General features: G+C 45.8%; 1 protein-coding gene across 4 annotated transcripts in view; it reads left to right on the top strand.

Moving 5' to 3' along the window:
• The window catches only part of CLCF1 (cardiotrophin like cytokine factor 1), a 1,327,966-nt gene that overhangs the window by 826,701 nt on the left and 475,413 nt on the right, over positions 1-25,852 (top strand). The window contains exon 3 of one of the 4 annotated variants that reach the window (XM_085651628.1): positions 2,028-5,103. The exons of the other annotated variants lie outside the window; for them this stretch is intronic. Coding sequence (XP_085507754.1) covers positions 2,028-2,507 — 480 coding nt within the window. The 3' untranslated portion in view covers positions 2,508-5,103. Of the gene's footprint in view, positions 1-2,027; positions 5,104-25,852 lie in introns of those variants that run through there. 4 annotated transcript variants of the gene reach the window in all.

Raw genomic sequence — 25,852 nt, 5'->3', positions numbered from 1 at the left:
GCGCGCTTTATAAGTGTCACTGATTGATTGATTGATTGACTGCTGTGTTTTGATCAGTAATTATTGTGCAGTTTTTTACTTATTAATTATGTAATTTGTACATGATTTTGAAAATGTGTCTGAGAAATTATTTTTCTTGTAATATTGTTTTTATTTTTTCAATATGAATCTAGATTAAATACTTTTGTTACATATTCTGGGAATTCTCTTCAGCCTCTGCTAGATTTCTGTTTATTCTCCATCCTTTATTAAAGCCAGCGACAAGACAGCCTCGGGTAATCAAGCCCTTTAGAAGACATATTAATATAGCATAACATAAACAATATTTTTGATACAATATTTTTGTCAGTTACATAATAAATATAGAGCCATGATATTTAATCTAGCAATTTTTTTGACACAATATTTCTGTCACTCGAAATTTATGCTCACAATATTCTGGCAGTGACCCCAAATTACACATAACAGGTGACTGTTGTTGCTTCTGCTGTATTTGTTCTGTTCGAGTGAAGGTTGTACTGATGCGGACTGTAACATCTGTTCTGTGTGCAAGTAAAGCTTCAATGGTGCTGTCTGTGCGATGCTAGTTGCATGAGTAAGGGAGGATTGTTATGGCTAGCTGGCTATTGTACCTGTTGTGTTTGCGTATGTTGTGCTGTGTTGCTTTTGTGCTGCTGTGTGTGTGCGCGTTCATGGGTGTGAAGCTTGAAGAGCTGCTGCTCATACTGCACGTGTACTAAAGTATGTGAAAACCCCTTTGCATATGCATGTTTGTAAACTGAAAAAACTCTATTAAAGTAACATTATGATTTATTTTACTCTTAGCATGTTTATATATGTCACAGATATAAATTAAAATGGATATCCGCCTGAAAATCCCATGTTATTGTTAGCTCTGCAATTCATACCCTGCACAAAAAATAATGGAAACTATAACTCTCACTCAACCCATGTAAGCAGTACCTTGCACACCAATTGCAGCGTTTGTGACCTCACTCACAAAGTGACAAATCACATCGAAATGATAAAAATGATCTCACAGGTGACATGGCAAATGACTTTACTTTTAACTTTATCAATGAGAAAATTATTGATAGAGCATGATTTCTATCTTGATTTCTTTCAAAATACGGGTTCAAGACCTGTGAATCTGCTACAGGTTTAACAGAGAATGTGACAAATTCCACTTTTTATGAGTTTTAATTTCAGGATAATGCCTTTGGCATTATCCTGAAAGTGCTTTTAAATAAAGCATTTTTCTTTAAATGCACCCTGTTGTTCTTAAAGTAAAATGGGATGCGTTTAAACCAAAAAAACAGAAAAGTGTAATTTTAATTTTTTAAGAGTAGGCAGTGGTCTGTATGTTTTTTCAACATTCACAAAGGGGAAGGGTGTTTTCAAATGGAGAAGGTGGTAAATAAATTAGTATTTTGCATCCGGAATTCGGTCCCAAAATATTAATGTAGACAATCCCAATTCTGTATTCGGAAGGGAAACTCTAAACATGCCTCTTCCAAATACAGAATTGTCACAAACCCAAATTACGATTCGGTAACGTGTTACCGACTCGCAATTCGGGTTTGATATATCAGAATAAGCCTTTTTGCTACCATAGAAAGGCTTTGTACATTTGACCCTAAGGACTAATTTCAGTAATCTAATAATTTAAGTATGTCTCGGTCTCTACGAACAAAGCATTTGGTTTTCAGTACACAAGCATGACTTTAAAACCATTCAAATGTTTCACAACTTTTTATTAATCATTTCCACCAACATTTTCAGTTGACACCATAGCCCATTAGTTAACACACTAACTTCACAATACATTGTTATTATCTTGAAATGTGACTTGGGAGGAAGGAATATTCGCACATTGCGTGCAATTGCAGTGTGACCAAATTGTGAGTTGAATTTCTTTTCTTTTCAATTTTGAAATCATTTTCTCCTGGGGAGTAAAGACAGTGGAAGCTGGGTTGCATTTGATGGTCAAATTTGTTATCAATTGTCTCTCATTTCCTGCCTTTCAGCTTAACTACCTTGGACCACCTTTCAATGAACCTGACTTCAATCCACCACGAGTGAATGCAGCGGAGAAGATCCCCAGCGCCACTGTGGACTTTGAACTTTGGCGCAATTTGAATGATCACCTGCGACTGGCAGAGAACTATCGGGCTTATAGCCACTTACTCTGTTACCTGCAGGGCATCGACAGTGAGGTGGTGCGGGCCGAGCTACGGCGGAGCCTCGACCACTTCTGTACCAGCCTGCAGGGGCTGGTCATTAGCATTGCTGGGGTCATGACGTCGCTAGGATATCCACTGCCCCCATCCCTGGGGAGTCCCGCCAGGACGCGGGCCGCAAATGACTTTTCAAAGAAGATGGATGACTTTTGGTTGCTGAAAGAGCTGCAGACCTGGCTCTGGCGATCAGCCAAGGACCTCAACCGGCTAAAGAAGAAGGTCCCACCCTCAGTGGTGGCAATCCGCATGGATGCACAGGGTTTCTGACTTTTAGTCTTGCCTTTGTCCTCTCACTTTTAGTTCTCCTTGAACAAAGCCATACAGCCATGAGAGAAAGCAGTGTTGTCAGCTGAACAGGCAACCTACTAAGCTCTTAAGAACTTGGCAACATAGAGACACCTTCATAAGGAAGACTCTTGATTATGATACAAGACAGTTCCTTGCTTTAGATCTGCTATATATACTGGGAAGTGTAGTTCTACTCCCTTCCCTTCTCAATGAAGAACAGAAAATTGCTCATCCTGCTCTTTGCAGACCACGATGGGTAAATTGGCCAGTTATCGCTCTTTCTTTCCTAGCTAGCCCATCGCCAGCCAGACAGATTTAAGAAGGTGGACTTGATTTTGCTGTGAACGAAGGCCACAACTCAAGGTACAGAAGTTTCCACTTAAGGATGGTGTACAGAACCTTCATGTCACTCTTTTGTTGTAAATAATTAAATCTTTGTAGTTTCTTTATGAAATGCAACCTCATTGAATATCCACTGTAGGCTTACCTCCTGCTCCAAAATTCTTTACCAAAGCTCATTCCAGTGTGTGCACAGGGAATCGGCTTATATTCTTCTTCCACATGGGCTGCACCCAAATTCCAGGCCAAGAGTGCAGGCAGTTCATATGCCAACGATTTAAATTGTACTTTGTTCCAGACAAGCCAGATATGAAGCTGGGGTTCTCAGCAAAGTCTATCATGCTCATACCGTGATAGTTCACCACAGGAGGTTAGAAATCCTCCTATGGGTAGTTTTATAAAGAATCACTTCAAAGAAGCAGATAGGTCCATTTAAGGTAATGTCACACCCTAGCAGGTGAGCTCCCCAGAATCCTGAAGTCACTCCAGTGAGCTGGAAGTCCCATTCATGCCCCCCGAATGGCAGGAGCCCTACCCTGTACTCTAAAGGAAACTCCAGTGAGCTTGAAGTCCCGTTCATACTCTCCTAGTGGCAGAAGCCCTTCCCATAACCATAACTTGACTTCAGTGAGCTTGAAGTACACTTTATGCGCTCCCGCCCTGGCAGAAGTCCTACCCAGAATCCTTTAGTCTCTCTAGGAGACTCGTAATCCAGTTCATAATCCACTCTGGGCAGAAATCCTTCCCTGAGTGCTTTATTCCTGTCCGGGACTATAGAAGTCAATGCATACAGAAGTCCTACTCAAAGGCGATTTCAAAAGCAGATACATCTGCCTCATAATACTCTCCTCTGGAGCAGTAATGACTTTAGCCCAGGAGACACAAACATCTAATCCACATTCAGTGGCTCCAACCAGAATTCAACCCAGGGATACATAAATCCAGCCCAGGCTTTCCATCAAGGGTGCAGTACACAGGTGGCACTACAATTCATACGGCTCAGCGAACATGTTCATGGTTTCCTTCATGGGGTACATCCTAATCAACTGCAGGGGCACACAAGAATTCGGACAGGATTTTCTCAAGTTTTCAGATCAATGTGTGAGCCAGTCGTCTAGACCTGTCTTCTTCCTTTATATTCTGGTACTTGTAGTCTTATTTTTATACTAGGGTAAACATGAGTACAAAACCCAATATGCGAAGACAAAAACATGGACTAGATTAACCAGTAACTCTTGGAACTGGAAAACTTGACAACTTTCAGTCTCACAAGTGCAGTTGAGGTTGCTCTTTACCAGAGAAAGTTCAAAACTTCATTGATGGAAACCAAGAAACCCAATTCCGGATTTCAAGATCCTCAAAAGAAGGACCTGCATCCAGTGATAATTCTAGATAGCCCAAAAGTCCACGCCAGGTTTTCTCCTCATTAGTCACATTTAGAGTCCATTCCGGGACGATCAAAGATCCATGCTAGGCAGGTTGCACTGCACCTGCCCTTGTCATCTAGGTAGCTTATTGCTGCCACTAGTGTGACTTGAAGCATTGTCCTCTTGGAGATGCAGGTGTATGCATGTTTGGGCAAGAAGGGTGTTGGTTGCCGTATGTAGAACCGAGGCTGGTGTTTGATGACTGCTGGAGAGGTGCACTGACCCAAAGATTCATTCCAGAGGTACCGAAACCCAGTTGTTGCTTTTCACCTCCAATTCTCTCCAGCCCTAGTCCATTCCAAGACTCCCGAAATCAAGATTAAATGGGGGGGGGGGGCGTCGACGATGCTCCATTGAGAGAGCCACAGATGGGGACGAGCAGCACTCGAGTCTTCTCCAAGGTCCACGAAAAACCAGTGCATGTACTTCTGTCCGCACAGACTACAACCATCGCCAATTCAAGGATCAAAAAAACAATATATATTTTTTTAAACCAACCCCATAAGCATTTACTTGTCGTTATATAGAAAAAAAAATATTATCGGCAGACTCAAATATTCCCCGCATGACCAAAGTTTTCTCAGTTGCACCTCAGTACGTTTTTAATACCGTTTCTAGTTTTATAAAAAAAATATCACAAATGGAGGAAAGGAATGAAAGCAAGTATTTTTTATGTAAAGTTTACGTGTAAAAAAGGAACTGAAAAAGTAGCATTTTATGATTGACTTTTTATATTTCGTTCTCTGTTCTCAGTATTGGTACAAGAAGTGTGTTTAATCTGACAAGTTATTTTCTTTTTTTGTATTAATATTTATTTATTTTAAGATAAATGTTATTTATTATAATATTTATTGCAGATTGTCTATTCTTTTATTACCAAATAAAAGCTTAATCCTAAAATACCATATTGAAATTCAGTCTCCATGCTTGTTACAAGCCCTCTCCCGGCAATGGGACCCTCCCTGCTCGCATGCAGATGGACAGGCATACTACCCCATCACAAATCATAAATGCCCCAATCAGTGGAGCCCTCCCTGATTTGAAGGAACACAGTGTATGCAGGTTTTCATAAACATAGTACACAAAGGCTCACGTGACCCCACGCACACACAGAGTAGTGACTCTTATGCAGTAGATGGTCAGTCCACACACACACACACGGATCAAACAATTGGTTCCACCCTTTAATGTAAAGACTCAATGACACAAACACGCACACACTTACTGACCAACAAGCAAAAATACACACATCTCATCAACCCACCAGTCATGAGTACCCTCCATCATATTACGCAAGCCCACTGATGGGGTCCTCCACGCATTAGAAGAGCCTCAACATAGACACACCCAAACACACACATTTGTCATACGTATCCCAACAAATGGACCTATACAGACATACACACACCACAAAGACTCCACATTAATAAGACTTCCCTAACAAACACACTCTACCCTGCCAGTGGGGATTTCCTGCCATGGCGAGACCTGCTCTAAGATTACATAGTACACTTACATAGGCACACCCATAACACAATCACAAGAAACCTTCACCATATGCAGTGTCACTGATGATTCTCTTCTCACACTTATATACTACCAATCAAACAACTTTGAGGAACCTTTAACATACATGCTCCCACATACACAGCACCCCGTACTTGAAGAGACTCAACACCCCCACCATCACCAACTAACGAGGAATCTCTGTCACATGCACCCACACAAATAGAACCTTCATGTCTCCTCCTGACCAACGAGAGTCCTCTAACACAGACTCACACTGCTCAACCAATGGGGGCTATCGTGCTATGGAGAGACCAGCTTTATAAATATATATGCACTTCACTTCACCAATCATGAGCAACCTTCACCATGCGCAGCTTGCCTGATTGGACCCGCCACCTCTCCATGCCATAGGATCTCTTCCCATCAATCCACAAGCACCAAAAACTTCCCTAGCAAATACAATTCTGAATCTTAAATCTATCAATTAAATAATAATAATGGTCCCCAACTAAATATGCCCTTCCTGCCATGGAGACTTCTTCCTCACCGACATTTGCATGCACACACTGCTCGATTAATAGAATACCTCCCACCCACACACATATACGCTTTCTCTCTCTCTCTTTTGCTCACTCTCTCTCTCTCTCGTGCTCTACCTCTCTCTCCTCCCTTTCCTCACTGAATAGGGCATTCCCTGCCATAAGGATTTTTGCTGCATGCACGCTCACTAAAACTGCTTCACAACATTAGAAAGACAACAACCAGGTGTGCTCTCGCAACAATATTGTTTTTCTTATTATTCAAGAAACGTCGCCCCACACAAACGCCAGTCACGAAAACCAGGTGGGGCCTGTCCTGCTCGAGGGAGTATTTTCATAGACACCCCACTCTTACATCTTCCACAGTGGTCCATGCTGTGAAGGAGGCCCATGTCACACACAAATTCCACCCCATTGGGGGGGAAAACTGATACGTCCTTGCTGAAAGTCAAATTCAGGTAAGTTTCAGGTAGGTAAAGCAGAAAATTCCTTAAGTTACTAATGCCCTCATGACACAGTACCATGTCTGATAAACTCTCAATACGCCTTCCTCATTTAGCGACCGGTGGACGTCCATGGGAAGCCTCCTTCAGCAGACCGACAGAGAAGGGCCATCAGAAGAAGGGCATTACACAGTCCACCCTATTTAGGACGAAATATGTGATGTCCTTTTTTTTCTCTATGTCACTGCCAGGAAAAATCTGGCAGTGAGGGACAGAAAAAAAAGAATGTTAAGTTCCAGGATGTGTGGGTAAATCGTTTTTTCCACTTTAGCAGTTTTTTTTCGAATACAAAGGTTTTACAAATTTGGTGTATGGCCAGCAAAAAGTGATAGCATGTTTGCACCTTCCAGCATGCAGCGATGACAGTTGGTTCAGCAGTCATCTTTAAATAGAAAAGTGTAGATAATAGTAGTAGATGAAGAAAATGCAGTTAAAACTTGAAATGATCAAAGTGACACACAGTAGCTAGCTACTGTCATTCTAAACAAGCCCAAAAAAGAGAAGATGTCCGGCAATCAGATAACCAGGCATTTTTCTCTTTTTTTTTGCATGTACATTTCTGATAATTTCTGGGAGCGAAAGCGGTAACACAGTCATTAGCGTGGATAAGGTTAAAGAGCATACAGACATGGGCTCACAAGCTGTAATAAAAGGAATCTTACTTCAAAGTTTCTTAACACACTTCCATTGCAGGAATTTGTTTGCAGTGATGCCTTATCCAAGATGGGGGTCACTGTGGGCAAAGATGCCACAAAGGGAAAGTAAACCAAAAATAAAATATCACAAAACTTCAAAATCTCATCTCACGAGATTTTGCGGTAGCAGCCATCTTGAATCATCAGATACTTATGAACATTCCCAAACATAGTTCAGCTAAACCAGCACTTGGCGCCCTGCACTGGCTTCCGATTCAGGCCAGAATAGGTTTTAAGGCGTTTTGTATTGCTCACAAAGCCATCGCTGGGAAAGGGTCCCCTATGATTCAGTCGCTGGTCCAACTTTATTTCCCTAACAGGATGTTGCGATCCAAGCATAAACGCTTGCTCAGAGTGCCTATGATTAAGCGAGTTTGTTCAGGAGGTCGTCGGTTTTCATACAATGTAGCCAAGTTATGGAAACGTCTGCCTGAGCATATTCGCTTAGAATCCAACTATTTTAGTTTTAGGAAACCGCTGAAGACCTTCCTTTTTCCCTGAGCTGTGCCTGCTGAGTGAGGTGTCATAGTAAGCGCTGGGATGCCTATGGGTAGCCATGCGCTATACAAATGCGTATTCATTCATTCATTCACAAAAGGAGAAAGGGAAGTGAATCAAATCGTTTCCCGAACTTGCCGCTGGAGTTTTTGGAGTCACTCTCTGTTCTTCATGTTACCTTCATGTTACCTTGGATTTTGATTCAATCCACTGGACGTATATGTTTACAGTGCTGCACCGTATGGGAATTCCACAGGAATTCACAAATTGGATTAAGCTATTGTATTCCAAAACAGTTGCTCGAGTCCGGGTCAACGGGCACACATCGGATACCCACAGCATATGCCGCGGCACGAGGCAAGGCTGCCCTTTGTCACCGCTACTGTTTGTGGTGGCTATGGAGCCACTCACCTGTGTGCTAATGCAGGCACATGCTGCCAAGGCATTGAGATTTCGATGACTTTTATCAGCGTCAATGTAAGCTGATGACATGGTATTATACGTCAGGGATACCAAGGAAAATCTAGAGCGACTTATAAGGGAATAGATGCGGTTTGAATGGTACTCGGGACTGGGTATCAACTGGTCCAAATCAGCCATCCTCTCCCTAACGGCAGTTACGACACCCCACAAAGTGGAATACCCATTAGTATGGTGCGTGGATCCTGTAAAATATCTGGGCATATGTATCCATAAAGACCAACAGGTGGTTTTACAAGCGAATTACGGCAGGGCGGTCACGAGGCTGGAGGAGCAAATCGTGAGGAGGATTTGGCTCCCATTATCTCTTGCGGATAAAATAGCGCTAATGGAAATGAAAGAGTTGCCCAAATTCTTGTATCTATTTACTAACATTCCCTTACGCTTATTACAGCAATTCTTTAAGGTGCTGCCATCACAGCTCATTAAGCTGGCTTGGACAGGGAAGCAGCCGAGGCTCAAGTGGGAGATCCTTACACTCCTGTTTGAACAAGGGGGCTTTACGGCTCCAGATTTACAACTATACTATTTATGCACGCAGGCACACTTTGCCTACTACTGGCAACAGGCGCCGAACTACATCCCACATATAGCTGTAAAGGCGGACTCGGTACACCCGGTCCCGCTCAAAGCCATTCTCTCACATAGAAGTTCAATTTTTGAACATGGGTAAATAGACACGGTACAATGCACAGTGCATGCGTGAAGAGCACTAGGACACCGAGCGCGAATTAGCCCATTATACGCGCCTGCTATGCCCCTGGTTCACCATTCTGATATATCTGTGACACAGGAGACAGATTCACTAACTATTTTGCATAAAGGGGGTCTCCATGTTTTTGGCGATGTTTACCGGGAGAGTAAATTCATAAACTCCTCAGAGATAATAACAGATGATGATGGATCCCCATGCTTATGTTCGCATATAGCAGACTCCGAGCGGCGATACGCACCCTATATCCACAATTCCCGGAGGAACCACATGCATTAAGGGGCGGAAACGCGGCAACATGTAATCACACGATTATATAACGCGTAATAAATAGATGCACAGACAATGCTGGATGGGTTTCTAACTAAGTGGAGCGCCATCATCCCCACACTGCTCAGTATAGATGACTGGAAGATGTGCTGCACGCCAACCGTAAGCTAGTGGCCATAGCTTTGTTGCTAGTAAAAATACACTGGGGGGGGGGGGAAGGCTGCATCGTGGCAGGAGCATTGGCTACATGATATGACATACTGTTGAGATCATTTAAACTGTTATGCTGAGGAACTGCCATGTGCTTCACACCCATAGGTTATATGGTGACTCTTCTCTGCATACTTGTTCGCCAGGGCTATTGATTAATGTATATGAGCACATCTGTACACAGTATGGTAGAGGGTTATTTGTTGTATATATGCTAAATGGAGATGTTATTGATTTTCATGTACTGTGTCAATTTTAGTACGCATTAATTGTACTGTAGATTGGCTGCATTATTTTTGTTTTGCTATTGTATGTTGGTATTTGCCAAATTAAATACTAATAAATAAAATTATTTAAAAAAAGGGATACAATGTTTAGAGGTAACAGTGCAAGACCGAAAGTGTGCCTGCAGAGGTACATTACATGAAGAACCCTTGGTTGCATTTTGGGAAGCCCAGGCCTGCCTGGTGAACACATGAGGAGTAGTGGAATCCCCCCAAACAGATTTGTGAATTGCTGCACTCCTGTGCGCTGGGTGGACCACACACTGGAAGGAAGAGGAGGAGACTCCCTTTACAATGCAAAAGACTGCACTTGATTCAGTGATAGATCACAAGGAAGGGGCCTGGACACATCGGAGGAAGGGAGATGGGGCTGATAAGGGAATCATAAAGAATAGGGCAGGGAGATTAGTATTAACCTTTTGATGCACATATCACTATGGCTCACATCCAGGTGTGAACTCTGATCACTCCCAAGTGTGGTATTGTAGACCAATCAACTTTGGAGACTTGCTTGCTGGGACAGACATCTTTCATGAGGAAAGAATTAAAAGAAATGTCCACATCAGAAGAAGCAGAACCCCAACATAAAACTTCAAAGACCCAGATCCTAAATCACATTTGGTGTCTGGAAAAGAACCATACGATATGGGGGGGGGGAGGGGGGAGTCCACAAATATTTGTCATCTGCCAAGCAGCCAGGCAGGTTGTGTGTGATGGGGAACCAATTCAAGATATCTGCAAGTGACCAAAACTGGGGCAAATGCCTGCTAGGCTCCCTGCTGGGTGTGGAGACATCGCCCAGGGAAACCAAGATCACCTGCCCTGGAGCAGCAGTCCCTGCCTGCTTGCCGTGACCAGTGTGCCCTATGAAGAAGAGGAGAGTGTTGAAGGGAGCAAGTTCCAGCAGGGAGCCCTACCATCAGGACCCCCTGTGCGAGGTGTGAGGATTTGGTTGAGCCCTGTTCGGGCCATAGCACATGTGCAGGATTGTTTTCGGCGACCCTCGTATGCCAGGAGAGGTTGCCGTAGACTGAGCTGAGCGTTGAATGCCATGCGGGTCTCGCTAAGCCCGTACCATTGCCTGCTGTGACCAGAGAGAGCCCCCAGTATTCAATTCAATAAATCTTTATTCAGTAATCAAAATCATCATAAAAGAATCGCAGTCGAAAATCAATAAATCGAGTTTGTACATTATAAAAACAGACATTTAATCATCAATCAATCAATCATAGAATTTGTAGAGAGCACTACTTACCCGCGAGGGTCTCAAGGCGCTGGGGGAAAAAAAGGGGTGGGGGTGCCACTACTGGTCGAACAGCCAGGTCCTGAGTAGCCTCCTGAAGGTCAGCAGGTCTTGGATCTGTCGTAGGCTGAGTGGGAGGGTGTTCCAGGTCTTGGCGGCGAGGTGGGATTCGGATCTGCCACCGGTGGTTGTTCTTTGGATGCGCGGACCGGTGGCAAGGGAGAGGTCGGTGGAGCGGAGCTGGCGGTTAGGGACGTAGAAGAGGAGTCGTCTATTGAGGTAGGCTGGGCCGGTCTTGTGCAGTGCCTTGTGTGCATGGATGAGGAGTTTGAAGGAGATTCTCCTGTCAACGGGGAGCCAGTGCAGGCTTCTCAGGTGGGGGGTAATGTGGCTGTGGCGTGGTATGTCGAGGATGAGGCGTGCAGAGGCGTTTTGAATGCGTTGCAGTCGTTTGATGAGCTTGGCCGGGGCTCCCGTGTAGAGGGCGTTTCCATAGTCGAGTCTGCTGCTGACGAGGGCCTGGGTGACTGTTCTTCTTGTATCTGTTGGGATCCACCTGTAGATCCTGCGGAGCATGCGGAGGGTATTGAAGCAGGAGGAGGAGACGGCGTTGACTTGCTTGGTCATGGAGAGCATTGAGTCGAGGATGACTCCCAGGTTGCGTGCGTGGTTGGTGGGTGTCGGGGCTGCCCCAGTGGCGTTGGCCACCAGGATTCGTCCCAGGCTGATGGGTTGGAGCCGAGGATGAGGACCTCCGTCTCGACATTAACATTATTCATAAAAACAAGAACATTAAAACAATTAATCAAACTGTAAAAATCACCTGATCAGTGGGAAGCATCTGAAGATACATCAGGGCAGGCCTAACTTGTTTAAAATCAAAGATTTCAGTAAGGGGATTAAAAAACGCTTCCTTGGCCAGCTGAAATAAGGGCAAAACATAAAAGGGAGCATATCTTGCAGAGACTGACCGTTGTAGCCGCAGGGTGCACTTTCCTCAGCTTGAACCCACCCACATAGGGACGCCAGCATGTGATGCAATTGATTAAATATAAACCACACTAGCCCCGGCAGATAGCCGGAGGAGGGAACTAGAGGCACAGGGCGCCAGGAGCAAGCCAGCCTCCAACATACAATGTTACACACAAATGGGGCTGCTCCCAGATAAGAATGACCACTAGTGCTCAAAAATCAAAATCATACTGTGAGTGTTGACATCTCACAAAAAGTGAAGGACTGGCCTCACACACCACCTGGTGTCATGCTTCATCATCGGCCGTCCTCGCCCTCTAAAAACTTGTTTTGATAGAGGGCGTGCATACACCTGACGACAGGGAGCGTACCAAAAGCAACCTTTTGACACTCTCCAACTCCTGGAAGGAGAGTGAGGTAGGGCTGGTAAAAATATCTGGTCTACCCCTAGAATATAGGGCCGCCTTAACATGAGCAATCCAAGGTATACTAGATGCCCGGTTCATTGCCAAACAATCCTTAAGAATCAAACGGATTAAGTTAATCTCCGCCCTGCTCCAGATCTTAATCCAACACATGAGTGGGCTTAGAGCCCCCTGAACCGTAACACAATCAAGAGTCAATCCCTCATGTACAAAAAATGCTGGGGTTAAGTGGGGGACCTGAATCAGCTTACGTACAAAATAATTTTCCATAATTTGATTATGGTCCAATTTACATACCCCCAAACCTCATTTCCATACCACAGCTGTGCAATACACTTGGCCTGATAGATTTTAAGACCATCCCATAGTACCCTAGACTCAAGCCTATGTGCAAAACTAAAAAGCGCCCCAATAGTTTTAATTGACTCTTTTTTGCTTCAATCAGAGTTTTCCAATAACTCTTAACATCGAAAAAAAAAACAAGTAGGGGAAGACCTTAACTTTGCTCAGGGTAACGTTAGATACATTAAAGGTCTTACTCCTTGTTGATTTGGGGCCCACTCCCATTATGTAGGACTTCGAAAAGTTAACTGACAAGTCCAGGAGCCCCATAAAAGACACATACTTGGCCAGCAACCTGTCCAACCCCTAAGCGGTCTGAGCCATCAGGATTGCAACGTCCACATATAATAGGACAGGGAGAGATCTGTCACCAATCTATGAACAATCAGCCGAAACTGATAAAAGCACAGATACCAACCCATTCACATACAAGGAGAACAAAAATGGGGCCTGTAAGCATCCCTGCCGAACCCCACAACTCGTCGGACAGGATCAATTGCACTCAGCACCTTGAGCAAAGTGCACTGAGGCTGAGGTCGATGAGTGGAGTTCAGCTAAAAGAGCCACTATCCTGGGGATCGACCCCCATCTCGTATAGCAAGGCCCAGAGTTTAGCTCGGTTTACTCGATCAAAAGCGTACGTCAAATCCGTAAAAGCAAGATATAATGATTCAGAAGGAACCACTGTGTATTTATTAATAATTAAGTGGAGGTTCAAACAGGGGTCTGAAGTCGCTCTCCCCACCCTAAAACCATACTTGACATCCCTCAGAATCTTATTTTCATCTGCCCAGTCGCACAGCCTATTTAAAAGTGCCATCCCCAAGACCTTGAACATAGAATCCAGTAAAGAAATTGGACAGTAGCATTGAGAGCCACCAGTAAATTTACTATTTCGAGGAGTGCTAAGACTTGTGACTATCTGGGTCGGGCGTTTGTGCTGGAACTGCCTGCGCCCATATTACCACGTACCACGGCAACCCCATACACCAGGAGGGACTGCCGGAACTAATGTTGTCACAAGATTTGGGACGCAGTCCAGAAGGTATACTGACGCTATGATCCATTGGTTGGACCCTCACTGCAAGGAAACTTCCCCCAGCTGCCACCACTGATGACTCAATGGGAAGGACATGAGAGCAAGTGCAACATGGAAGGGGTGTGGAGAAGCACATGGGGGACATGGGACTAAAAGTACATAAGGGAGATGCTTAACCCAAAATAAAAAATGTTGTGCTTGAAAAGCAAGCACTGAAAGCATAGAAGTCGACTTTGGACTTTCCTGAGTTCCTGACACTGGAATCGGATCTGGCAACGTTCCTCGATGCAATGTACTCAGTCTTCGCATAGGCCCCGTTGCCATCCGGTAAACCTTCAGGCCCAATGGCCCCATTGTGTTTGCCACTCTACATGCCTTTCCAGCCAAGATTGAGACCGTCGACAGAGGAAGGAGGCTGCCTTTGAGACCAGAGGAAGGGCCATGATTGAGGTCCAGCACCAGGATCATCGCATCCCCCCATCTGTGGAAGAAATCAGAGGAACTTATCAAGCATTGGTAGAGAATCAAGAATCCCCCGGCTGCTGCTGGACTGCATGCATGGAACTGGAGGACACCTGACTGCAGCACTCTTGGCCACATGTGAAAAACTTACCAGAGGCAGCTTCTGCAGCTTCAACACCTGCAAAGGAGGCGTGCTGGGAGACTCTGGTCACTTGGATCCTTCTAGTGCGGGTAAGACTGATTTTCAGGCCAGACGGCCCTGGGGGAACTTGCTTGTCAGATAACGCTGTGGAGCTGGAACACTTTTAACTTCAATCGCGAGTCAGAGTGGGACTCCTGAGACTCGGACTTCTAGTGGGGCTTAACCTGAATGTCACCTATAGTGAATGGAGAATAACCCCTACCATTAGCTGAAGGGGAATGAGACTCAGGGACCCGCCTATGAAGCACTAGAATCCTGACCTCAGGGGAATGTGTGTATTGTAGGTGAATGCCGGATTTTACCTGTGGTACTATATAAATACTCCTTTTTTTCATAAAAGCAAGTATTTGACTGGATAATCATTTATTGCTGCTACTCCACATATATTGAGTTGAGAGCCTGTGTTAACCCCCTGTTTCTATCTGCCCTCTGAGAAGCCTTGGATTGCTCGACCCATGCTACCGCTGAGAGTCAAGTGTTGATTGAGTACTTGGCTCAGTTGCTCAAGATCCATAATAGGTCAGGCCCCTGGACATCAAGAGTCAAAGGCCTTAATACCCACTGTTTGGCCAAGTAACTCCTGCTTACGTTATGTTATGTTATGTTATGTTATAGTGTTTTTGTATAGCGCCTATCACCGCCGGTCTCTAAGCGCTCACACAGAAAAGGAACATAACCTGCTGTCTCCTAGATCACTCCGCCGTCCGCCCCAATTAGGGCGAAGATGTTGATTTTTTAAACAGATGAGTCTTCAAGTTCTTCCTGAAGGACAGTAGCTGCGAGTCTTCCTTCAGGCTGGCCGGTAGCTCATTCCACAATTGCGGGAGAAGTACAGAAAGAGCCCTGCCCCCTTTAGATTTTAACTTAAATCTGGGTTGGATCAGATTGAAGGCCTTGCCCGAACGCAAGGTTCTGCCTGGAATGTACTTCCTCAGGCGCTGTTTAATGTGTTCTGGGGCTTTGCCGAAAATTGCCTTGTGAGCCATGCAAAGACACTTAAACTGCACTCTAAACTTAACAGGCAGCCAGTGCAGCATCCGGAGAAGTGGTGTTGCAGGGATTCTGCTTATGCACAGAATTATGCGCAGGAGACCAGGACCTCAGAGAATTGTGGTGTACCAGAAACTCCCCTCAGAACCAAGAACCCCTTATCCGACTAGCTTATTATTATTATTATTAGAAATTTTTATAGAGCGCGTAGTCACCCTGAGGTATCCCAGCGCTAAGGATCCCTACACCTGTGGGGTCGGGGGTGAGAAAAAAAGGGGGGGGGACAGCAATTTTAAACAGATGTGGTTAAAAAAAAAAAAAAAAAAAAATTAAGGGAACAAGTGTGTTTTGAGTCGTTTCCTGAATCGCAGGTAGTTAGGTTCTTTCCTCAGGTCTCGGGGGAGAGCGTTCCATAGGCGAGCTGTGTGGATCGAGAAGCGCCTTCCACCCGTGCGGGCTTTCTTGAATCTTGGCAAGATGATGAGGGACTCCTTGTCCGATCGGAGGGATCTAGGGGCTTTATACGGTTGTATAAATTTCCTCAGAATGGGGGGGCCCTGATTCTGCAGTAGTCTATGGGCCAGGCTTAAGGCTTTGAATATTACTCGTTCCCTTACTGGAAGCCAGTGAAGGAGCTTCAGAGCAGGTTTGGCTGAAGCTCTGGCAGGGGTGTGCGTGAGGATCCGGGCGGCAGCATTTTGGATTTTCTGTAGTTTGTTTAGGGTTGCTTCGGGTGCGCCCAGGTATATAGCGTTGCTATAGTCAAGCCTGGACAGTATGAGGCCTTGGATGAGAAGTCTTTGCGATGTGGGTGGAAGAAGGGGCAGGATCTTTCTCATCGATTTGAGTAGCCCGAAGCAGGTGCCTGCTACTTTTTTGGCCTGCGTGGAGAATGAAAGGTCTGTTTCAATCCATACTCCCAGGCTTTTTACTTCCTGTTTGGGGGCAGGGGGGGTCCCAAACAGGGTGGCCAGATGTTCAAAGGGAAGGTGAGTCCTTTCTGACCCAAAAGGAGAATGTCAGTTTTAGAACCATTCAGCTTTAAGGCTGAGTTATTCATCCACCCTTGGATCTGCGTCAAGCATTTAAATAGGTCCGCAGGCTGTTGACTAGGGTGGGAAAGGGAGACAACTAGTTGTGTGTCATCCGCATAACTGACAATGCTCACTCCGAACGGGGTGACAACCTCCTCCAATGGGGACATATAGATGTTAAACAATGTGGGGCTCAGGGAGGAGCCCTGAGGCACGCCACATTGGAGGGGTGTGTCGGAGGAGCGGGTGTTATTCTCCCATATCTGGAAGGAACGTTGGGCCAGAAAGGAGGAAAGCCAGGATAGAGCGGTGCCTTCTACTCCTACCTTCTTGAGCCGTTTGACCAGGAGTTGGTGGTTGACGGTGTCGAAGGCCGCGCTCAGGTCGAGGAGGATCACTGCCACTGATCCTCCCTCGTCCAAGAGCGCTCTGGCCTCCTCCACTGCTGCCAGGAGGGCGATGTCGGTGCCCTGTCCTGGGCGGAAGCCTGTCTGCGAATTTTTTAGCAGATTATTGGATTCAAGAAACTGGGAGAGTTTCTTATTCACCAGTTTCTCGGCGACTTTGCTGGTCCCGGGGAGGAGGGATATTGGTCGGTGGTTGGCCAGTTCAGCTGGGTCCAAGGAGGGTTTTTTTAGCAACGCCTTAACGACTGCCGCTTTCCAACTAGGGGGGACGACTCCCTGTTGAAAAGAAGCGTTAATCAGATGGGTGAGGGGGGGAATGATGATGGGAGCGACTTCTTTGAGGGTTCGTAGCGGTGCGGGGTCCCTAGGGGATCCGCTTTTGATGGATTTGAGCGTGTTCTCCACTTCTTCGTTGGTTATTTGTCCCCAGGAGGTTAGGCGCGGACCGATCCCAGTGTCGGGGGGATCATCAGTGTCGCTCGGATTAGTCGGAGGGATGGAGACAAGAATTTTTTGGATTTTTTCTTGAAAGAAGCTGGCTAGCTGGTGACATTTTTCCTGGTCTGCCTTTGGATCTGGGGGATTTCTAGGTGCGGGGTCGGGGACCTTAAGAAGTTCTTTCAGGATGGTATAGGTTTCTTTGCTTGAACAGGCTGCTTTTTCGATTCGTTCCTGAAAGAATCGACTTTTTGTCTTGTCGATCAAAGATTTGTAGGCTGATAAGGAGGTGGAGTAAGCGTCCTTATTAGCGTTGGATTTTTCCTTCCTCCATGATCGTTCAGCTCTTTTACAGTCCTGCCGTAGCGACTTGAGCTCTGGAGTATACCATGGGGCTGAGGGTATGCGTTTGTTGTGTCTGAGGGTGGCGGTTTTGGGGATAAGGGTGTCCAGAGAGGAAGTGATCCAGGAGCGAAACTGTTCATCGGCCTTTATGGCGTTGGAGGAAAGCGCCGGGATAGTGTTGGAGAGGATGTCCGACCATTCTGATGGTATGAGTTTATGCCATCGTCTGTCAGTGACATTGATTTTCGTAGGCTGGGTGGTAACAGTGGGGGCCTCCCATGAAATGGGGACTAAAAGGTGATCCGTCCATGGCAGTGGCAAAGGTGGACTGGTGGTGATATTGGCATTAGTGAAGACGGGATCTAGCAGGTGTCCTTTAACGTGGGTGGGCTCGTTATTGACCAGCCTGATATTAAGTGACAAAAGGTCCGTTAGCAGGTCAGAGGCAGACCGGTCAGTGGGATCTGTAAAGTGGAGGTTCAGGTCACCAACGATGAGAAAGTTGGAAACGGAGGCGGCTAGTTGAGAAGCCGTTTCGGTGACTGCATTGAGAAATTTTCCAAGAGTACCTGGGGGCCGGTAGATTAGGAGTCCCGAAAGGAAGTGCGTCGGGGAGGATTGAAGGGAAAATTGACAGCTTTCGGAGTCATCAATTTGGGCGTCACTGGTTCTGCAGGTGAGATGTTCCCGGTAGATTATGGCCAACCCACCTCCTCTTCCTCTTGGTCTATGGAGGGTTTGGATGAGATAGCCTGGGGGGAGGGCGGAGACAGCATCCGCATCGGTGCTGTCAGAAAGCCAGGTTTCTGTTAGAAATAATGCATCCAAGCCTTGGTCTTGGATCATCTCATTGATTTCAAGAGCATGCTTGGGGAGGGAACGGCAGTTGAGGAGACCAAGCTGTAGCCTGGGGTTGGCTGTGGTCTGAGTGGATGGATAGCAACGCGTGCAGCTTATAAAGGGTTTACCTGCATCGTGAATATATCGACAGCCGAGGTTTTTTTCGGGTCGGAGCTCCAGTAGCGTGTCTGCTAGGTACATCAGACGACTGGGAGGTGGATCTGGCAGAGTCCCTGAGCCTGGGTCCGTCCGGGCCCGGACGGGCCCAGACGGGCTTGCCTTTGGCGCGCCTTCGGCGCGCTGACGGCGTGCCCGCTGCGCCCGTCCGCTGCGCGTACGTGAGATGCACATGTTTAAGTAGGCAAAGAGGGCGTGGCCTCGAGCGAGTGGGCGTGGCCACAAGACCGGCTCACTGGCTGTTGGCGGCGAATCTGGGCGTTCCCGCTGCAGCGATTAGCTCTGCTGCTTGGGGCAAAGAGAGGCGATCAGCCCAACAAAGGCACGATCAAGTGAAGGAAGGGGGGGGGGGCAGTGACACAGTATACACCACACAAGTTTTTAAAATCAACAAGTTACAAGTTCTAAAAAGCGCTCCCGGCTGTGCCTCAGGAGTAGTGATCTGACCAGAGCTCGTGATCAGCTCTGTTTAAGTAGGCAAAGAGGGCGTGGCCTCGAGCGAGTGGGCGTGGCCACAAGACCGGCTCACTGGCTGTTGGCGGCGAATCTGGGCGTTCCCGCTGCAGCGATTAGCTCTGCTGCTTGGGGCAGCTTAGTATCCCATTCGTTAGCCTAGATCTAGCTAGGCGGTCCCAATGTATAGACAAACCAGAACAAGCGACTTAGATATTTCTCAGGAGTGGTGGGAATCCGAAATACCTGTTCGTATCTATTTGTTAGTCCACAACAGAATAATACAGACACGGTAAAGTTTAAAGAGTTTATTTTATAAACCTCGCGTCCTAAGATGCAGTACTTTGGCTAACACTAGCAGACAAACGGTACAGATCAGAACCATAAGCATTGTTACAATACCATACAAAATGAAAGGAGCAATCATACTAATAATGACAGTGGTATACAGCCACACTCCTTTCTCTAGAATCTAATGCATTATTATTAGACTATTAGAAGGTCTCTTAGGTTAACAGGGGGGACCCATACCGTATAGATCAGCTTAGTAGAATCACATCAAAGGATCAGCTAGCTCTCTCATGCATCAGCTCTTCTGTTCGAATGTGTTCAAACCCAAACTGTTCTGCAATATTAAAGACGCTTGTCCTTCAGATATTGGCAGCTGCATGTATGATATGTCTAAAAAGTGGTACGATCAATCTAATCACAACACTCTGTACCTTCTAGTGACCCAGACTCGTTCTTTACATGATGTACAGACCAAGGTCACATTTCACTGTTAAGAATGTGAAACAACAGTTTGTTATCCTGTAAGGCAAGATCGAGTCAGCATTTCTAAAATGAATAACACATAACAACAGTGTCGTGTGCAGCGCAGCAGAAACGACAAGCTGGCTTGCTAACAATTATCTCGGTTATGCTAACTTAGTGTTGTAAATAGGGCGTGGCTTAATCCATCCTACACCCCCCCATGATCGGAGCACGAACCAATAGGGATACACTTATCAAGAACGCAGAGTTCAAGTGATATAGAACGGAACCAAGGGCATGAACTACAAGTCCATATAAGGTAAGTGTAAAGTCCGAGAATGAAAAAGAAGAAAAAATCGTTAAAAAAACCCAAAAAAAACGATGTCTTTAAAAAATCAGTAAAACATTTCGATGAAAAATTAACAGCCCTGGATGCACCCTGGAGTGACAATGTCAATCAGTCAATCCATAAAGGTATATGCACCGTAAGTTGCAACAGCTTCCAAGAGGAAATCATTGGAGCGTTCCGCAAAAGTATCTGCCATCCAATTTAGCAAGGGAAAGGAACACACGTGTTCATCAATTATCGGAGCATCCAGCACCACAATAGGACAACTGTCAGCATCCTCGATATAACTCCTTTCAGGAATTCAATAGCCGCCTCTCCGATATCCCAGTTACCAAGGACTCCTTGTGCAGCACCCAAAGCCATAAACCCAACACCAGAACAATCAAAATCATGAGCCACTAAGGGACACATTTGTTCATCAAAATCCGGGTCAGGTGACGCCAAGTTTGACAGGCACAAGTCCAGAGCCCACTGGAAGGGACAATCTAGGCAATGAAAGACAGGTTGCACACAAGTAAAAAATGGAAACCGGAAAGACAATCCATACTTGACGCTTAATACCGCCAGAGGTAAAGTGCCATAGTAATCAAGCATCCGGCTACGAAGATGGAGCAGGCGGAGCATGCTGTCTTGCAACTCCTGGTGTGCAGCCATATCGAAGTGCACAAATCAACAAGAGGATCCCAGCCACCAAAGCGAGGAGCAAGGGGAACCCTCTGAAGACACTTGAAAAAATAGAATGTAAAAATGCGGGTATTACACCAAAAACAGTCTGGAAAGATGTCACGAGGCCCGAGCCCACAATTTTAAAAAAATGAACAAGGCCAGTCGTAGACGAAGCATTAAAGATAGTTTGAATCAAGGTTCCAAAATGGAGGGGGAGGTCAGTATTTAAAAGAGCTTGTACCTCAGTGCGTGTGTTCGCCACATTAAGAAGAAATGTTTCACGGGACGAAGTCAACGCAACTTCCTTCTTAGACAAAAGAGCCCTTATTCTGCTCATCCTATTGAACTCTGCGTTCAAGGTTGGAATCGCCGGCCAGATGGATATATCGAGTCGGCCTTGCGGGGGTGGGAAAAGGACGTTATTACAGCAAACCACTTTTTGCGAAACAGGGACTATGTAAGGAATACCCACTAGCATCCCACAGCAAGCTTCACTATTTAAAAGCAAATAACTACCGTTGGCAAGCAGCTTAAAAGAAGACGTTATAACTGGCATTGGAATCCCCTTTAGGACACAAGCCAAATTAGGAGCGTGTATATTGCAAGCGCCATGTAATTGTATATGTCTACAAACCACAGAATGATCAGCAGCGGAAGTGCATTCTTCACCTTTTAAGTGAACCTCCTTGCCATCCCTTACGCATCTGTAAGTGAACGGAAGTTACCAAACTTCGTGCAGGAACGCATCACCAAGTTGTTCATATCTACCAATGGCATAATGCTTCATGCACAAACTAAATTTAAACAGACTAAAAGGTAAAGTGACCAATCCGTGTATAAGCCACACGGCTGAATTCAACTCAGCAACAGAAAAAGGTAAAGGGTCTAATTTTTGAATGTGCAGCAATGCGTAAATTGCGTCTTTCATGGACATGAACTGCTGTTTTGCTGTCAAATTAAAAGGAAGGAACAACGATGAAATATTCATGTAATCCCAAGGGACTGTCCCTGCCTTTAACGTTTGCAATGTTCATGCAAACTGCATAATTGAACGCAACTGATTTTGGCCATGATACAACACAGATACATCATCTTGCACAATGTCTACGACAGAAGAAACAATATTATCTAATGTATAAATTCTAGAAGACAAAGTATTAATACTATTATCTATCACAGCCAATACTTTTTCCATATTGGCCTGGTCAATAGCACATAATCTAGAAGCAGCTTCAATTTGCGACAATTTCCAAATTTCATTGTAAATAGCATAAACCCATCGTTTGGACCTGCCATTTGCAGGACCCTTAATAAAATCATTCAAATCTATTTTGTAATTTAATCATGATAAATGAAGCTTAACTGAAGTTAACGTGGAATGTTGCAGCCACGACTGACATAACTTACCTACAGAGTAGGTAGTCACCGTGTGTGAAGATGTAAAACGAGGGTCAACCCTAAGTTGTGTATACCCTGGAGCCAAATCCAGAAACTGACGTTGACAGGAATCTGAGCTTGTTTGCCAAACCAACCAACCCTCAGGATTCAATGTTGAAATATTGAAGGTGCCGTTGGAAACAAGGGACTGCAACATAGTAAGGGACAGATCTGAGTGATTCTCCCAACCAGGATAAGCACCCAGATCCGGGATCGAGGGGGAAATTAATTTTTTAGATATAGCCAATCCAAAACAGGTGGTCTGAAAAATAGACTAATTCAAAAATAATATATGGTTTAGGATAAGACAGGCACGATGCAAAGCTTCTGTTCCTTGTACCTGCCACGGTTTAGTTCCCCAAACCGATTTAAGATCGATAGTAGCTTTCCATACGTCATAACCTCCAATAGCCAATTCATCCATAAAGGATTTGGAATATAATAATTTTGTGTGTGTCAATCTAACCTTAGAAGTGGGTTCTACCGCCACCTTAAAATAAAAAGAAGCAGGGTTTGACACACTAAAATCCGAAAAGTATGTGAATTTTTTCAATAAAGTGTCCGAGCTGCCAGGCATAGGGACAGGACAATGTTCCCATTGAGTGAAATTAACAAAATTTAGAAAAGTATTTGCTCTGTGTAGGAAATGTGTGCCATAATGTTGAAAACAAAATTGCTCATCGTAGTTTGCAGTATTTAAATACAGATCTTCAGCTTTAAATGCTGCATAATATTTTAAATCAGAAAACAGTGCTTCTATTGCTTGTACATCCCAATCATCTGATCGGATGTTTTGTTTAACTACATCACCCACAGAAACACGAAAAACAGTTGGCACATTAATAACTTCGGTGGGACCATGAATTTGAAAGTTCACTGCATCCCAAGCAATCCCATCACGTACAGGCCAGGCGGAGATGTTCACAAACGTCTGGTCTCTTTTCATGATGTGTGATGAGGAATGAGGGGCCAAAGTTCCATCAATTAATTGAATTGTAGAACGTTCATTCAGGTAGTGTCCATTGATAAGTCTAAAAAACACTACCACAAAGCCAATTGTCATGAATAAAAAAATACAAATCAGCACCAGCCAGATGTAAGTCCAAGGTGCAACCAAAAAATGTCTCTTGAACCAGGCAAAAAATATAGAAATTTTGGAAGGGGCAGTGGAAGTCAATGATTCAGTTTCAAAGGAAGAATGGGACTGGGTAAGTGCTGTTGTATGTAATAGGGGCAAAGGCACTTCTGCAGGATAAGCATACGCAGGATCATCAGGCAAACCACCAGCAGTAGGTGGCGGATCAGTAACTGTGAGCATCTCAATGGAAACCTCAGGCACGATGATAGAGGGTGGCACCACAACAGAGTTTCTCAGCATCGAAGGGCAGGAAACTGAAGGTGTCATACTATGGAGAATCGGCCACCCTGTGTAGCTTGACATTCTCAATTGAAATGTACCTGTTTTCCTTGCGACCAGGAAGTGGAGGCAAAACAACTGTACGTGTACCCAGTACTCCAAGCACCGGGACTGGTGCACGATACGAGGGGCCAAACTCCATCTTGTTCTCCACCTTCTCACGGACCAGGTCACCAACTCGAGGTAGCCAGCCGACAACCGGAATCTGGAGCGCTTCTTCGGATGTAGAGGGCACGTGTTCCTTTGCTAGAGTGTCTCTTGCTTCTTGTAGATTCTGCAATACAGCACAGTGGTCATCTAGGTCAAAAGGCGCAGCAGCCGCCGCCATGTTTAGACTGTCAAGGTCTGGAACAAACATTCTCACTCCAAAGAGCATCATGTAAGGGGTCCTCCCACCCAGAGACCTTCTAGGGAGGTTATTAAGTGCACGTTGGACGTTATACAAGTGGGCAAGCCAGTTCCGGCCTGTACCTAATACCTTGGCTGTCAACGATTGCTTTAGGTCACGGTTCATTCGTTCCACAACACTATTGCCCTCAGGCCGGTATGGAGACGAAAATTTGACTTGGACCCCCAAACTTCTCATTGCTTCTTTGTACGCCTTAGAGGCGAACGCCGGGCCCTGATCAGAGTGAAGGGTACCACATGCAAAACTCCCTATAAAGACACACAATACTTTGATGACAGTCCTGGCATCAGCACTCCTTTGTGGCCAGACCCACAGAAAACGTGTGCACGAATCCACTGCAATCAAGATGTACTTGTACGCAGTATCAGAGGTAAAAGGACCGCAGTGATCTAAATAAACACACGCAAGTGGTTGATTAGATATATGCAGCTGCGTTGGAGGTGGACGCGCAACAGAAGAAGGTTTAATCTGCTGGCAAATGTCACAACAAAGTACATAAGCCCGCGCTTGTTTATACAAACCGTACCACCAGTAACGTTGCTGCAAAAGAGACACAGTTGCTGACACTCCAGCATGCGCAGACGCAACACCTTCGTGGGCATCCGTTATCAAATTTGGTCTGCAGTCCGCGTTGGGAATCAATCTATCACCAACGTCGTTAATCCTCACTAACGGGACGTTATCAGGACTTAAGTGATAATGGTATCGAGAAGGGAAACCTCTAGGGAAGTTTGTCCCAGTCTCAGAAGCAGCAATAGCTGCCAAGATGTCAGCATCAATCTTAGATTTTGATCTTGTAACTGCTGCTATTAAATATGTCGCCACTGCGGTTTTTGCTGCCTCGTCAGCCAAACTGTGACCGACAGCATGGACACCAACTCGTTGGTGACCAAGAGTGTGAATTACGGGGGGCGGAGCCAGGCCGGCGGCCAAGATGGCCGCCCGGGCTCCCGGCTCCGTCGACTCTCTCTTCCTGCTGCTGGACCTAGCTGTCGGGGCAGCTCTGCCGACACTCTCCTGGATGTCGGAGAAGGACCGATCCCACCGAGATTCACTCCGGCGGCTCTCCGAGCTTCAGGGACAGAGATATGCTTCCCGGTCGGTGTGGCCTACGCGGGTCCCGGAGCCGGGACCTCACGTGATACTGTAGCCGGTGGTGAGTGGAACAACAACGGCCGGGAAACCACGGTCACCCGCGGGGGCGCTCGAACCCGCCCTGAACAATATCCTAGTGCCCGTTGCTGAGTGCCGTCCCCTCATGCCGGACGGGCCCCCCCCCCACCCACCCGAACGCTGCCTTGCTAAATGTGGACGTGTGACGCTGCTCTGTGTCTCTCTGCTGGAGATTGGTACGACCCGCTAGCTGCTGCCTGTATCCCGCGATTCGGCTGATCGGGGCCGATTGCTGCATGACGATTTGGAGTCGTTCGGACACACTGGGTGGCGCAGATGAGACCT

Source organism: Triturus cristatus, chromosome 4_1 (genome assembly GCF_964204655.1).
Source record: "Triturus cristatus chromosome 4_1, aTriCri1.1, whole genome shotgun sequence".
NCBI lineage: Eukaryota > Metazoa > Chordata > Amphibia > Caudata > Salamandridae > Triturus > Triturus cristatus.
Note: the sequence above shows the minus strand (reverse complement) of the source record. Positions and strands in the feature narration are given on the sequence as shown.